At 45.1% G+C, this 17514-nt stretch overlaps 1 protein-coding gene across 2 annotated transcripts in view; it reads left to right on the top strand.

Moving 5' to 3' along the window:
* shroom4 (shroom family member 4) overlaps positions 1–17514 on the top strand; it is a 159403-nt gene that overhangs the window by 62346 nt on the left and 79543 nt on the right. For both annotated transcript variants that reach the window (XM_084327495.1, XM_084327494.1), the window contains exon 2: positions 8998–9149. In XM_084327495.1, the coding sequence (XP_084183621.1) occupies positions 8998–9149 (152 nt within the window). The remainder of the gene's footprint in view (positions 1–8997; positions 9150–17514) is intronic.

Here is a 17514-nt window from a genome sequence, read left to right as displayed (position 1 = left end):
CCCAGACAGATTTTCCCAAAGCAAAGTGTTATCCTGAAAACCATTCATTTTCTCTGCCTTGACCTTTCAGTAATATGGGGCTTGATCTGCACAGTGTACATGGGGTCACACACACACACGCACACACGCACGCACTCACACACACTCACACTCACGGTCTCACGCACAAACACACTTCAAGTAATAATAATAATAATACATCTATTTTATATAGCGCTTTTCCAGGTGCTCAAAGACGCTTCATTTAGTAGACCTTTCATTACAAATGCAGACGGATACAGTACACACACACACACACACACACACACACACACCTCAAGTAGACCTTTCATTGCAAATGCAGACGGATACAATACACACACTGCTCACACACAATTAAAGGCTTGAAGACCTTTTAAGTACAAATGCAAACAGTCATACCGCGCACACATGTGAGTGAGTGTACACACACACACACACACACACACACACACACACACACACACACACACACAGCTACAGATGTTTAATGTAAAGTGACACGGGGAACCATGCTGTTTAACGGCAAAGAGCAGATGTTTGGTGTGTTAATCATTCACTGTCAGACTGTACATACACACACACTCGCGCACACACACACACACAGCGATGGTGGCTGTTTGAGTCTGTCTCAATGGTTAATGATTTTCACATTGCATGATCTGATCATTCCAGCTTTTGATAAAGAGACCTTTGTTTAATAATTGTGTGTGTTTGTGCCTTGTGGTGTGTGTGTGTGTTTATGTGTGTACTGTACGTGTATACTTTTGTGTCTTTTGTATGTGTGTGCTTGTCTCTGTGTGTGTGCTTGTCTCTGTGTGTGTGCTTGTCTGTCTGTGCGTGTGCTTGTCTGTCTGTGTGTGTGCTTGTCTGTCTGTGTGCGTGTGCTTGTCTGTGTGTGTGTGTGCTTGTCTGTGTGTGTGTGTGTCTGTCTGTGTGTGTGTCTGTCTGTGTGTGTGTGCGTGCAGGCAGTAGGCATCATGTGATGGCTCAGTATCTTGCTGTCCTGTGACCCATATGGGAATTCCCTATTTTGGACATAATGATGGGCAACAGGCCATTGTGCACATACACACACACACACACACGCACACACACACACACACACACACACACGCACACACACACACACACACACACACACACACACACAGTCCCCTCTGGTCCCAAGGCGTGAAGTCACTCCTCTGCTCTCTATAAATAAAAGGGTGTGTCTGACTCTGAGTGTGTGTGCGTGCGTTCACTCTCTCTTTTCTAAACAGAGAGGGCATTCTTCTCTGTCTCTCTAACCCTGAGGTAACTTCACCCCATCTGGGCATCACTCAACAGTATGGCACCACGCACGCACGCACACGTCACACGCACACGCACAGCCCACAGAATACAGGCCAGACTTGAGGTGAAACTGAACCAGAGTGTTTAGACTTGAGTGAAACTGACACAGGGCGAGGGAGAGTCGCTGAGCTACTTTGAGCGCGGGACGCCGACACGAGTAACGCCTTCTAACCGCGGGACCCGGGGCTCGTTTTTAAGACGCCCGGGCGTACGGACGCCCGCCAGAAGTGGTCCCCCTGGTCCTCCACACCGGGTCCTCGTCAGAAGGAAGGGACACACGCGGCAACAAGGCTGTAGGGGCGGGATGGTCTCCGGTGCAGACGGGATGCTTCTGTCGTTGATGTTTGAGCGAAGATCTCTCGAGCCGGAGCGCTTGATGCCATAAACAAGCTATGGATAAGAACCTGCGAGAGCCATCGTGCTTCAGTCTCACCTGCGTCAACAAATGAGGTTTTCTTTATGACCTCATCAGTGGCACACACACACACACACACACACACACACACACACACACACACACACACACACACACACACACACACACACACACACACACCTGCTGTTTTTATGTACTTAACCTAGAAAGCAGGCATGTAGAATAATTAGAAAGTGGTCGACCTACTGTATGGGCAGAGGAGACAGATGTTTGTCAGTGAGTACAGATTGTTTCTCTCTCTCTCTCTCTCTCTCTCTCTCTCTCTCTCTCTCTCTCTCTCTCTCTCTCTCTCTCTCATATATCATTGGAAAAGGAGTAGAGGCTTGTACTATTTGTTATTCTCCGCAGTAATCAGAAACACTTCATTTGTCAAATTCAGCGTCTTAGCCGTACAGTGGAACGGTTTCTTCAAAGGCCTTTAACTAGGTTGTGTGTGTGCATGTTAGCATTCCACAGGAACTATTTTCTCCATGGGAACGTGAACACTGCTGGATAATGAGAGACTTGGTTCAGTGTGTTTGATTTTCCTAACGGCCCGTGTGTTTGTGTTTGGGAACATTTCTGTGTGAGAATGAGGCAAAGTGTTTGAGACAAAGCGAAGAAAAATAAAACATGACTGAGTGAGAGAGAGAAGAAGTTATGGGATGCCTGTGTGTGTGTGTGAGGAACAGGGATCCTTGTATGTAGCGTGAGGCCTTCCACTGTTCCTGATTCTGTTTTGTTTTCATAATGAAACACTCATCAGAAACAAATGAACACAAACAACTGTGTCCGATGCATTCACCTCATCGTGTTTATGTGTGTTGTGTTTGGATAGTGCATGTGTTTGTATATGGTGTGTGTGCTGACCCTCACTGAGGAATGGGTCCATAAATAGTTTTTATTTTCATGGATCATAATGAGGTATTCTCTTTTAACGATGGAGAGAGAGAACGATAATGTGTGGTACATTCAGACGAGAGAGAGAGACCTACAGAGATGGACAGAAAGTGAAGGAGAGAGACATACAGATGGAGAGAGAGAGAAACACAGAGCGAGAGAGAGAGATAAACATACAGATGAGAGAGAAACAGACAGATGGAGAGAGAGTGAGAAACGGAGAGAGGGAGAACAGACCGAGAGAGGAGAAACAAACGGAGAGAGAGAGGAGAAACAGACAGAGAGAGGGAGATGGAGAGGGAGAAACCGACAGACAGAGAGAGAGAGGGAGAAACAGGCGGAGAGGGAGAAACAGACGGATACAGAGGGAGAGACAGAGAGAGAAACAGACTGAGAGAGAGGGAGAAACAGACAGAGAGAGAGAGAGAGAGAGAGAGAGAGAGAACTAACTAAAGTATTCCACATTTGTGCCCAGGCATTGACTTTATGACTAGTAGGTATCACAGGGGTGAGGGGGTTTATGTCTGTACTTTTTGCGCCAGTGCTGTGTTCTGTCTTGTGTTCTGTAACTGACGTCATTGTTTTTGGTTGTTGATTAAAGGAGCAATAGGTCGCTGTTGATTTTGGGCAGAATTTAGAGAAACATTTTCAAATCCTTAGACCAAATTTGCCAACGTCCTCCCCAATCAGAACGCATCAGGCTTTGTGTACTGTTTACACAACACAAGCGTGTGTCACTAGAGGACTTGATAGACTCGGAGGGCTTGATAGACGGAGGAAGACTACTAGGGCTGACCTTCGAATTTTTTTTGGCAATCGAAGCTTCGGGGCCGAGCTTCGATTTTAATTCAAAGCTTCGAATACATTTTTTTTTTTTTTTTTTATATATATATATATATTTTTTTTTATATTTTTTGTTTTTGTCTTATGTTGTGGGACTTGTACAGCACTTTGGTAAACTTTGTTGTTTTTAAATGTGCTCTATAAATAAAGTGGATAAGATTAATGAATTGAGTAGCCCCTTTCGTGACTGTGACGCAGCCAACACGGCTGTGTGATTTAATTCAAGGTGGATCGCTGTTGTCGTTTGAACAACTTCAGATTTCATGGGAACTACCAATCCCCCAAATCAAGAATGTTTAAGATGAATGAAGTAAGATTTAGATTATTTGAAATATGGCCTGTGTAGACTAAACTATGCACAGAATTATGTCAGTCTACAAGGTCCGGATTCTACATTCTACCTTGTAGACTCCACTACAGACCAATTATCAGTGAATGTTCATGCATTTTTAAGAAGGGCTACTTCCACAAAAAAACAAAGAACTCACCAAAACATCTCAGTAGCACCTTATCTAAATGTTCTATTTCATATATGGAGATTCATATTTATTTATGTATTGCATGCATTTCTACATTTTATTTCCTATTTTGTTTATTCATCCCAGTATCTTTCTTTCTTATGTGTGGAATTCTACAAGGCATTTACATTCACATTTACATTTAGTCATTTAGCTGACGCTTTTATCCAAAGCGACTTACAAGTTCTGTACGACAGGTCATCAGGAAGGATACAACTCTATCAGCTGAGCAACAATGTTCATCAAAGTGTTGAGTGCTGCAGTGTAGGTTAGTTTATTAGGACAAGTGCATGACAGTAAGGTTAGTTAGGGTTAGATTTATTTTTAGATAATGGTTGAAGAAGTGCGTCTTTAGTCGACGGCGAAAGATTGGACGGGATTCGGCTGTCCTAACTGGGGTGGGTAGTTCATTCCACCATTGTGGGGCAAGGACTGAGAATAGGCGTGTAGGTGGTGTATGTGTTTGAGGATGATATCCTTCAAACAGCAATAGTGATATAATATAATTTGGGCAGTGCTGAGCTGGGTTACTTTCCTCCAGTGTATTTGTCCCCCGGCCCCACCCAATGGCCCCATGCACACACACACACACGGCGAAGTAAAAAATTGAAAGAAAAAAAAATGTGAAAAAAATGTATGTTTTTTTTTATTTATTTTTTAAACTTCGATTTTTTTTTTAATATTCGAAGCTTGTGCCATCGAACGAAGCTTTGAAGTATTTAAGACAGCCCTAAAGACTACAGATTATTTTGTACACAAGGCAATTTAAATAGTCTTTTCGCATATCCCTCCTAGTTACACACACAGTCCTCATATCCCTCCTAATTACACACACAGTCCTCATATCCCTCCTAGTTACACATACACACAGTCCTCATATCCCTCCTAATTATGTAAAATAGTCCTCATATCCCTCCTAGTTACACATACACACAGTCCTCATATCCCTCCTAATTATGTAAAATAGTCCTAAAATGTATCATCAAGGACCAGTCTCACCCAGCACATCACCTCTTTCAGCTCCTTCCCTCAGGGAGGAGATACCAGTCCATACATGCCAAGAGTTCAAGATTTAAGAACAGCTTTTTCCCCCAAGCAGTCAGACTGTTAAACGCTCATTGACTGTCCCCTCACGTGCACCATGCACTTACCTGGACTTGATAATCACTGATTACCACCCATCATGCACTTTATTATTTAAAATATTCTGTTATGTACAGTGTTATATGTGTTATGTGTTTATGTATGTATATATTGTACTACGGTCTGTGAGAGCTCCCCTGAAATTTTGTTGTATACTGTGCAATGACAATTAAAAGTCTATTCTATTCTATTCTAATTACACACACAGTCCTCATAACCCTCCTAGCTACAGACACACACAGTCCTCATATCCCTCCTAGTTACAGACACACACAGTCCTCATATCCCTCCTAGTTACACACGCACACAGTCCTCATATCCCTCCTAATTACACACACAGTCCTCATATCCCTCCTAGTTACACATACACACAGTCCTCATATCCCTCCTAGTTACACACACACACACACACACACACACACACACACACACACACACACACACACACACACACACACACACACACACACACAGTCCTCATATCCCTCCTAGTTACACACATACACACAGTCCCCCACACATGCATTTCATCAGAGAGGTCAGGGTTGCCCGCAGTGCAGCCCCCCCCCCCCCCCCCCCCCCGGAGCAGTTTTGGGGTTCAGTGCCTTGCTCTAGGCCTAGGGCACTTAGGCAGTCACCGCTGAAATACACCCTCCTGTCTGGGGGCCGGGGATTGAACCAGCAACCTTTCGGTTACAGGCCGGCCTTTTTACCTCTCTAGGCCATCCTGCGGGTGGGGAAAAGTCGGAAGCTTTTCAGAGAAAACCGAGAGATGGAATTGAGTGACGGAGAGAGAGATGGACAACGGAAAAGACAAGTTGTACTTCTGCTATGGGTTCAGTTTGTTTACATGTGTTTACTCTAGTGGTATCGAGAGCATTATGCGCATGAAACACACACACGCACGCACACACACACACACACACACACACACACGCTCACACACACAGGGCTGGGTCGGCTCGGTTTCAGCAGGAAGCACGTCGTCGTCTCTCCCGCGTCCCGGCCCTGCCGTCCATAAAACCCAATCTCCATTTTCCATGACAAACATTCCTTCCTCCATTCCCTGTGCCAGGGAGGGAGAGAATGATTGAGGGGTGGATGGCTGGAGGGCTGGAGGGAGGGAGGGAGGGAGGGAGGGAGGGGGGGAGGGGAGGACGGATGGATGGATGGATGAAGACAAGAGAGAGGGCGAGAAAGGGGCATCTCCTCCCTAACCGGGGAGAGGGGAATAAGTGCAAAACAGACAAATGGAGATGGAATAAAGACATCCTTTTATTAATCAAACCCACTTCTTGTTTGTTAATTCTTCTTGTAAAACTGGTAGCTCAAATCAAGCAATCTGATTGGTTCATACAGCCATGGTATAATGAGTGTATATCCACAGCTGTGATTCGAATTCCTTTTCACAAGTCAGTATCACTCCGCGTCTGAGGAAAAAAACATTAGCCTTGTTAAATGAGACGGTGTGGTCTACGGAGGAGACTGGGGCTGACGCAGGCGCATTGTGGAAGCAATGATTTTATCCAGATTATTTGATTACTGCCAGGTCCACTAAATTTATTAATCTAGCTAGTAGCTACTAACTGGGGAGACTGATAAGTGACGGATACAGGAATATAGCAGGCCGATGGGTTACGATTAGGGATGCTCGATATTGGCTTTTTTACCGATATACCGATATTGTCCAACTCTTAATTTCCGATACCGATATCAACCGATATCGATATGCAGGGTTTCCCCTAGCCCCTTTCGTGACTGCGATGTGCAAGCCTGGGGCTTTAGTGACCGCAGTCACTCTCAGCTATGCCGCGACCAGGCAAAAAAAAAGTACCAAGCGCTGAATCGGGGGGTGGGTCAAAAATCAGATATGAATTTCAAAGATACCCAGCGTACAATATGGGTTTAACACAGCTTTACGTGGGGTCTGGAAGCTCGGAGTTGTTAATAAACAGTTTAAAACATTGTTACAAAACGAGTGGTACTCACTGAGCGAACGTTGGCAAGATGGCGTCTTCCTCTTCTGCCGCTATTTGGCTGCCTGGTGCGCATGCGCTGTGACACCAACGGAGGAAATGGACGGCTCGCTCTGAGTACCACTCGTTTTGTAACAATGTTTTAAACTGTTTATTAGCAACTCCGAGCTTCCAGACCCCACGTAAAGCTGTGTTAAACCCATATTGTACGCTGGGTATCTTTGAAATTCATATCCGATATATTTTTGACCCACCCCCAGCCCCCGATTCAGCGCTTGGTACTTTTTTTTTGCCTGGTCGCGGCATAGCTGAGAGTGACTGCGGTCACTAAAGCCCCAGGCTTGCACATCGCAGTCACGAAAGGGGCTAGGTCCCCCCCCCCAAAAAAACGGAATAATTTCAGGTAATTAATATCTCTTGTTGTGGAATTAACACAACATTATGCATACTTTTGACAATAAATTAAATCTGAATTTGTTCTTACTTGCTTGCCTGGGTAAATAAAGGTGAAATAAATGTAAAAAAATATAAAATAAATTTGAAAACCGATACCGATATTTTCCGATATCACATTTTAATGCCAATATCGGCCGATAATATCGGTAGGCCGGTAATATCGGACATCCCTAGTTACGATAGTTGACCTCACGTTGAACGAGGATTCCCAGTTAAAATGGGTGTCAATCCCATTCCTGTCGCAGCTGCTCAATCTGATTGGAGCACATTTCGTTATTTGGACGAACTGACTACATATTGGGAATCTAAATGGGAAGATGTTTGCATGAAAAAATATTTAAACTGTATAATAATGGTCCTAGGTCGAAGTTAAAACAGCGTTTCGGCCTTGGTAAATAGTCGGCATATCTGCCCGACTATGAAAAAAAGAATGCCAGCTAGTTGTTAGTGTGTATGTTGCATAGCAACCACCTTGCAGTGCGGGCAGCCAGGAGGGCCTATTTTATTTTGAACATTATTATTTATTAATAAAAACAAACATTTAAATGAAAGTGTCTTACTTTCATATTGCCATATATTGCCAACTGTTTTATAAAAGCAATAACTCACTTCAGGCCATGGCATATGGTTATTATATCACAGCTAAGGACCTACGCCCCTTGCGTAGATGTCTCATCAGTTTGACCACATGTTAATGAGTTCGTTTGATGTCTGTGAACTCTAACCTCAACCCGCGCATGGTCATCTTTTGTACCCCGGCAGCGGCGACCACAGGGAAGCATCTCTGCTCGCGCTCAATCAGTGGCCTTAACCCACAGTCACCACCAAGACACACACACACAATGCTGGCCATTTACGGTGGAATGTGATGGGTGTCTGTGGGGTTGTTTTCGGTACAGAATGTTTTGGGGAGATGTTCTTTGGGGCCCTGGTTGCCATGGAGACACTGATACATCTTTGACAAGAAGTTTGGGAATTTGTCCGGGGAAAAAAAGAAAGTGTTTAAAGGAGGCAGTTTTAAAAGGGTAAAATAACTGCCTTTGAATGCCTATTTCTTTCATTCTCAAGGAGGCGTATCCCAGAAGTCCTTGGGTTATTTGCGGCGATGGCAGTGGTTGTTGGGTTGAGTCACATAGTCGGCAGAGAAAAAGACTGAACACATGCAGCACAACAAGAGCTCTTTATAACAGTGTTGCTATGTTGTCTGGGGCCAGTCTGACACCGAATAGAGCAAGTCTACGGAGAACACTGGAAGATGCGTTCAGTTTTGTCATGTTCGCATCTCTCTCTCTCTCTCTCCTCTCTCCTCTCTCCTCTCTCTCTCTCTCTCTCTCTCGCTCTTTCTCTCTCTCTCTCGCGCTCTCTCGCTCTCTCGCTCTCTCTCTCTCTCTAGATTGAGGAGGAGGGGAAGGCAGCCCAGTGCAAGAAGCTGAGGCTGGGAGATGAGCTCATTAACATAAATGGCTCCGCCCTCTATGGCAGCAGACAGGAAGCGCTGATCCTCATCAAGGGCTCCTATAGGATACTGAAGATCACCGTCCGAAGGTACACGCACACACGCACACACACACTAGGGCTGACCTTCGAATTTGTTTTTGGAATTCGAAGCTTCGGGGGCCGAGATTCGATTTTAATTCGAAGCTTCGAGATAATAAAAAATTATAATAATGACATTTTTTTAATTTTTAATAATTTCTTTTTTTAATGTTGTCGGACTTGTACAGCACTTTGTTCAACTTTGTCAGTGCTGTAAAGTTTAAACCTTTTTAAAATCTTAGACAAACAAAACACTTTGCTTTGATGAAATATTGTAAGCCGTCATTTGAGGCTTTATAAAAGCAGCACAATGAACACAAATCTGTCAGTGCCGAGTCCGACCTCATCTTAACACTATGGCGTCCGTTCACAAGTATATACGTGTTTCGATTCCATGCGTTGTGGTCCAGAGCCACGAGTATACTCGTGACGAGTTGTTATTGTTTTATTCCATATTTATAACGGTTATTAGGTACCCGATCCACTAGCAGGATCTTTCCACATATTTGATTTTCGAAACATGCAGTACCGGCCAGATCCGCTTAGGGGCGCCATCGCTCCACTGCAGAATCATTGATGGGATTTAAAAAAAATAAATGCTTTTACAGTCCTGTGGGCGGATCATAGAGCCTTGATTCCAAACGAAGCCCCTCCATCTTTTATCAGCTTGCCGAACGTTTTTTTCAGCGTGGAATAATGGGATATATGATTAGCCAATGTGCATATCGATCTACCAGAATCCGATGACTGGTGAGGAAATGCTGCCGGCGATCACATGGCCTGACGGTAGGATAATATTACCCCAAATTACAGCTGGATTGGACATTGTTTTATAACCTAACGTGATAGACTACTGACATTGGCTACCGGAACGCACACTCTATTGCTAATTAATAATACTGATCGGCGTTCCCGGATGCTACGCAGTTTGTTTTATTTCATTTGTATATATACAGCAGAAATGGCGTTTGATATAACGGCGCCAACGTTTAGCCTTTTTTGCAGCCTCCTGCAGAAAAGCCTAGACGAAAAGCGCGATATACCTTATATTCACGACGCTATAAAATGACAACCAACCGATGGATTTTTTTTTCTTTAAGCCATTATGAAGGCACGGTTTATGCACTCAAGTGACGATGAGAATGGACATATAGCAATACTATAAATGATGTATAAAGCTCTTAGAAAGTACATTGGTTTGTTTACAATCTTCTGTCCTCTGAGGCCTACATCGCCGCGGGGCGCCGGTCGCCATAGTGTTAAATAACAAACAGCATTGCTTGTTGTAGTTAACAAAGAGAGGCAGAGTTGATTTTGCACAACAAACAATTTTTTTTATTTTTTTTTAATAATCAAATTTTATTTTCATATTCGAATCCCATGCCCATCGAACGAAGCTTCGAAGTATTTAAGACAGCCCTAACACACACACACACAGCTTTGGCACATAAACGGGACGTGAACGAAACACACAGACACACACGCATACAAGCGTTGATACACATTCAGATCATACAAGCGTTCAATGTGGCATGCAGTCGTCCAGGCACGAGGTGAGACATCCAGAGACGCAGCGGCACTGACCTCTCTTCACTCGGAGGGAAGGAGCGGAGAGCAACTCACTACACAAGTAGTGGACAATGGGTGGACACTCACACACACACGCATACACCTGCACACACACACACACGCACACACACACACACACACACACACACACACACACACACACACACACACACACACACACACACACACACATGCATAAAGACATCGGAGCAGCCTTCTCAGATGGAGGGAATGTGTCACAGGAAGTGACCTTTAACCTCCCAGGTGTCAAACAGGAAGCAGAGAAATTCTGCAGAGGAGGGGAAAAGCGTATGTGTGTGTGTGTGTGCGCGCGCACACGCGTGTGTCTTTCTGTATAACTGTGTGAAAAACATCTAAGGTGTTTGTTTTTGGATGATCAGAGGCGGCCTCACGTCAAGAGAACATTGCCAATATGGTGCCAACTGCCAAGTCACCTCCATGACCCAGTACACACACACACACACATACACACACACACGCACACGCACACTCAATGCCCCGCCCTAGTTGATAGCTCGGTCCACTAAGCAGAACGAATGGCTCTGGACATTTCGGTCCACCCTGGGCTCTGTTGCGATGACAACGGGGACTTTCCCTCCAGACGCGTGCGCCGATGAAGAGTCCCGTGACCCCGTCCTTTACCCCGCCCTCTCATAATGCGTGCCTTGTGTCCTCCTCGTCTTTCATCACATTCCTTCATATGCACAGTATTGTATGTATCAATCGGTCTCTACTGAGCTCCGCGGGTCACTGGTCCGTCGGTCGGTACGTCTCTCCATCACACAGCTGGCCGACCGGCAACGCTGGCTTCACCCTCCACCTCCACACATTCAACGACTGTACTACACACCCAATAAAGCGACAGCCCACGTGTTTGAGTGACGTGTAGTGAAACAGGACCGGATATCTACGGTAGGAACAAGCTCACCCTACTTGAAGAATGGCACCTTTTACTTTTTTTCCCCCTTCTTTTTTTCCCTTACTTCTCTGGGTGTTTGGTGAAGTTTTCCAAATAGCTTTTCATTGTGACTTCTCTTCTCTTATTTCGCTCCTCTCTTCTTCTCTTCTCTTCCCCTCCTCTCTTCGCCTCTCCTCTACTTCTCTTCTCCTCTTATCCTTTTCTTTCTCTCTTATCTTGACTTCTACTCTACTCTACCGATTCCCTGCTTTATCAAAGTGTTACACATAGAATCATTGTGGGCTATTTCCTCAGACAGTGATGGTTCCATGTTGATAAGTCCTAACAGCTGTGTGTGAAGTAATGACTCTCGGCTGCATCTGATGGAGCTTCCAACAGCGCTGCCATGTAGTTGGCTTCTGCTCTCCGCCGTACAAGGCGGTATACCCCTATCTAATGGTGTTAGACACACACACACACACACACACACACACACACACACACACACACACACACACACACACACACACACACACACACACACACACACACACACACACACACACACACACTCACACACTCACACACTCACAGTCTCACACTCACACACTCACACTCACACACTCACACTCACACACTCACACTCACACACTCACAGTCTCACACTCACACTCACACACTCACACACTCACAGTCTCACACTCACAGTCTCACACTCACACTCACACACTCACACTCACACTCTCACAGTCACACACTCACAGTCTCACACTCACACTCACACACTCACACTCACACTCACACACTCACACACTCACAGTCACACACTCACACTCACACACTCACACAGTCACACACTCACACACTCACAGTCTCACACTCACAGTCTCACACTCACACTCACACACTCACACTCACACACTCACTCACACACTCACACACTCACAGTCACAGTCACACACACACTCTCACACTCACACAGTCACAGTCACACACTCACACATTCACACTCACACACACACACACACACACACACACACTCACACTCACACTCACACTCACACAGTCACACACTCACAGTCTCACACTCACACTCACACACTCACAATCACACACTCACAGTCACACACTCAGTCACACACACACACACACACACATAAGTGTCACACCCAGATAAGGCCAGATTGTGTTCCAGAGAGGGGCTTCCCGCCATTGGATGGGTGTGTATGTGTGTGTGTGTGTGTGCACACACAAGTGTGTGGATCTGTTATGCATCTTAAGAATACAAATAGTTGTATAATGATTATATTCTTAATAACATTGAAAAGATAATGCATGTAATATACATTTAAAAATGAATGTATGCATGTAAACATTTTACACCAGATGTCGCTGTGTTCTTTGTTATTATTTTTATTATTATTGAAATTAGCCTTATTGAAAAAGTAATCCGGGATGGCAGTACGTTTCTTTGGCAAGGACCCCCGTCCACATGATGTGCGTGTTCCTGCTGTCGTGCATAGCACCGTTTCCACACTAACGCATAACCAGTGGTTTTAGAATCAACAATACCATCCATTATGTGAATTAAAGTCACTTTGATTGACGGGTAACCGATACTAACAGTTAGCCCTGGGCGGGTGTAGTGGGCGGGCCCTCTGTGCCCCTTGACCCCCGACAGTCTGCCAATCACACACAGCCTGCAGCCGCCCGTTATTACTGATGGACCACGGAACCCCTCTAGCAGTGAACCGACACGTGCGTGCCACACACACACACACACACACACACACACACACACACACATACACACATACCCACACACGCACATACACATACACACTAAGGCTGTCCCCGAACCCTGTTTTTAGGGTTCGAACGTTCGCCAGGTTTTATCGAACGAACGTTCGAACGTACGTTTTTTTTAAATTTTTTAATTAAAATTTCTTTTAATTTTTTTTTTAATTTTTTTTAATAATATATATATATTTTTTATTGTATTATTATAGATCCTACGGAGGGCGGCATTGCATAGTCTATTGGTGAAAAACATGTTGTTTACAGTGGTGGCTGTTCATGTAAACATGTAATTAAACAAAGCACTCAGAAGAAAATAAACAAGCTACTGCATCAAAGTTACTACTTATGATAAACAATAGCCCTTGCACACCGCAGTCACGTAAGGGGCTAGATAAACAAAGGCATTCGTTTTGTGGCATTAACGTTATATAGTTAGTGTTACACGTTCAATAACAGGTATTCACTCTTGGTCGACGGGAAGGGGAGCGAGGCGCGCGCCTCGGCTCCTCAACAGACCCGTCCACCGTCTACCTCGGAACGGGGGACGGCAGAGAGACAGAGAGACACCGGCGGGGTCCCGCCGGGCTCCCAACACGCCTGCCGCCCGTCCGCCCTCGGCCAGAGTTGTTTCCAGCGCAACCACCTCCCGCCATGAAGCTCGCGCTCCGTGGCCGAAAAAGGCTGGTATTCATTAATGATCCTTCCACAGGTTCACCTACGGAAACCTTGTTACGACTTTTACTTCCTCGGCGGGGAGCTAACGTATTAGCTACGGTAAGTTTGTTGTGCTTCTCACAAGCAGATCAATGGCGGCATTGCCGGAAGTAAAAAACGAATAAACACTTGCCGATTGGTGGTAACAGCAGAGGCGGGTGCAAGCGGTGTGACGTAATTGGCAGAATCGCCTGTCAATCAAAATTGTTCTATTGCATTGGTTGAGAGCTCTGGTTGAGACAATAGTATCCAGCTACAGCCCGGCAGAGTGGCAGACCATACTGGTTGAGCCGAGCGCTTCACATCTCCTCAACCCTGTGCGCCTCCTTTATTTATTTTTCACCGAACGTTCGAACCCATTAATTAAAGTCCGAATGTCAGTGTAACGAACGAACGTTCGAACGTTCGGGCTCAGCCTTAATACACACACACACACACGCATACAAAGTGCAAGCCCAGCAATGATGAAGTGGTCACATTTGCACACTTGGCACCAGCTGTATAGTTTTACAGTGGAAAAGGTCTCCTTCGTCAATAGCCAGGACTCATTACCACCTCTTTTAGAACACAAGGGGATTGGCTGGCGTAGGCATGATGTGTGTGTGTGTGTGTCCGTGTCCGTGTACCTATTTCTGGACCAATAAGTCATTCCTACGAATGTAAAACTTTAGTGACTGCATGTTGTGTGTGTGTGTGTACGTTCACGTATGGAACCCTCCTTTTCTTTTTTTTAATCATCGCCACGGCTGCCAAGCGTCTTTCAACACGGCTGCCAAACCGTACTATGCGTGTGACTTTGCGTTCGCGTACGTATGGATGTGCGAGAGAGCGAGAGAGAGGGCGGGTAGCGTGCACGTTTCTGCCACGTTACATTAAGCTCTGTTAGAACCTGGTTAACATGGACTTTGATCTGGTGCGTAGTTGGAAGGGTCTCTCGGCGTGATGTGTTTTGGCAAATCCGTGCTGTATGACTCGATAGGTTTCCCCAGCAGTGTTCCACGGTCCACCGCGGCATAAAACCTTTCTGAGTAGAAATAACTTATTTAATTGTGGGAATAGGGGAAATTAACTGTTGCATGTGAGCCAAAGATAAGTGCTTCTTTATTTTGTGGATTTGATATTTGGTGTACCAGAACGTTAATGAGTTGGGGGGCGGGGCATGTGTAATTCTTCCTAATAAGATGGGAAGATAAGGTCGGAGAGCACTTTACTGTACTGTATACTACTCCATGAAAATGTACCTGCTGCAATATGAAGTCGGCGCCCTTCCTTTTACATGAGCTGTGGCTTAAAAAGGTGCTATAGATAAATGTTTTATGTATAGAGTAATAATTGCTTTTTAAATAATACATCCACAGAGCTTTTAGAAAGATGCAGAATACAATTATTGCTTCCCCCGCACCCAAAGAATGATTGATTCATGAATTTATCATTTATCATCCAAAATGTATGTTGTTGTTTACATGTTGCATGCATGCATTCCCTCCCTACTTTCCATTTCCGCCCATGGAAACTATAAAAGAAGGAAGGGTCATCACGTCACCGTGTAGCGTGTGAACTGAGCACACATTGGTGCCAAGTGTGGAAACTTTCAGTTCGGCCAACATTGAGTTGAATGGGATCAGCCATATCCTTGTTTATGTCATTTCAACAAGTTATTACCTTGGATGTCGGAATCATCTGCAATGTATTGGATTCTTAACTAGCTAACGTTTGATATATTGGTTGACTCGGATAGCTTGTATATTTTGAACACCAAAGTCTGGCACCAAGCAGAGCATAGAAGGCTGGTATTAATTTCTGACGTGATGACCCTTCCTTCTTTTATAGTGTCCTTGTTTCTCCCATGTGGAATGCACCCGATTGGATAAATGCCACACTTGCGCTCTAGTGCGACATCTAGTGGCTGAATGTTATCCATAGCACCTTTTAACTAACCATGAGAAACCAGAGACCTGAAGAACGTGCTTCATGTTCAAAACGCTGCGTCTCAGTCCTATTTTACCAGACGGCGTGCGGGATCCTCTCTCTCTCTGTCCTGTGTGAACCATGGCCGCTAAAAGTGTGGTGGATGTAGCCACACCAAGACATCGGGGGGGGGTTAGACGTGATGTATTCGGTTTGTTTTGGTGTCATTTTAATTCATGTGAGGGTTTTTGAGATCGCTTAATATACAGACGTGCATCTTGATGATTATAACGCTTGTTCCAGAGACCACATGGTACTGTGACAAATAGGTTTTTGTTCCCTGTATTTAAACGCAGACATATTTTTGCCTGTTAAGTGCCTTTTTGGAGTGTTTGCAGTGTTCTTCCCCCAAGTATATTTCTGGAAATGGAACGCATTTATGGGATGTTATGATGACTTGACCTGGAAATGCTTCTATATAGTGCTTCCTGTTTTCACAAACCTTTTGTTGTATCCAGGGGTGTGTGTGTGTGTGTGTGTGTGTGTGTGTGTGTGTGTGTGTGTGTGTGTGTCTGTCTGTCTCAGGTTCTCACAGTGGGCAGCAGTAGAGGGAGAAGGACATTCTTCGACCAGCACATAATTTCCTGTTCCTCCCAAAGTTTTCCCTCTCTACTTCCTGTCCAGGCCTAGCCTACTGTACACTAGATCTAGTGTGTGTGTGTGTGTGTTGGTGGTTTCAGTGGGATCTAACAAAGGCCAAATAGGTTATTTACAGCTGTTAACGGAATAGGAAAGCCAAAGGGCTCTTAATAGTATTAAAAGTCTTACCACAGCTGTGTGTGCGAGTGTGTGCGTGCATGCAAACCCATATTCCTATTTGACTTAATTTAACCCTTTCACTGCCACACTACAGACTGTTAACAGTCTGTAGTGTGGTAGTGAAAGGGTTAACATTCTGTCATTGTCGCAGTGAAAGGGTTAACCCTTTGATGGTGTGGTAGTGAAAGGGTTAATGTCCTATTGAGACATTGACACTGCCTCGTGACAGTCACCAGTGGTCTCTCGTGGCGTACGGGAGGCGTGTGATTTGGACGGCCGGCGTTTCGTGCTACATTGTAGCTATTGTACCTTGGTATTTAACCCCCCCCCCCCCCCCCCGTGCTGTTTGGGTTGGTCCAAACACCGGAAACGAGCTCTGATCCGCGCCAACGACTGTACCCTGGTTCACTTCCAAGGGAACCCTTGGAGCGGTTTGTTTTAGGTGAGAAAGCAGTTGTACAATAGCAGGAAAAGAGACAAGGAATCACACATTTTAATGAAGCCGAGCGGGCATTTTCGGCTTGCTGTGTCTATGTAGCCGGGGCTAGTGTTAGCTTAGCATTGTCCACTTTCTGTGCTTCTGTAGCTGGGGCTAGTGTTAGCTTAGCATTGCTGGGCGTTTCGATTGTCTTACCTTTGGGGTCC

The sequence above is a fragment of the Notolepis coatsorum genome (genome assembly GCF_963971535.1).
Source record: "Notolepis coatsorum genome assembly, chromosome: 13".
Lineage (NCBI taxonomy): Eukaryota > Metazoa > Chordata > Actinopteri > Aulopiformes > Paralepididae > Notolepis > Notolepis coatsorum.
Note: the sequence above shows the minus strand (reverse complement) of the source record. Positions and strands in the feature narration are given on the sequence as shown.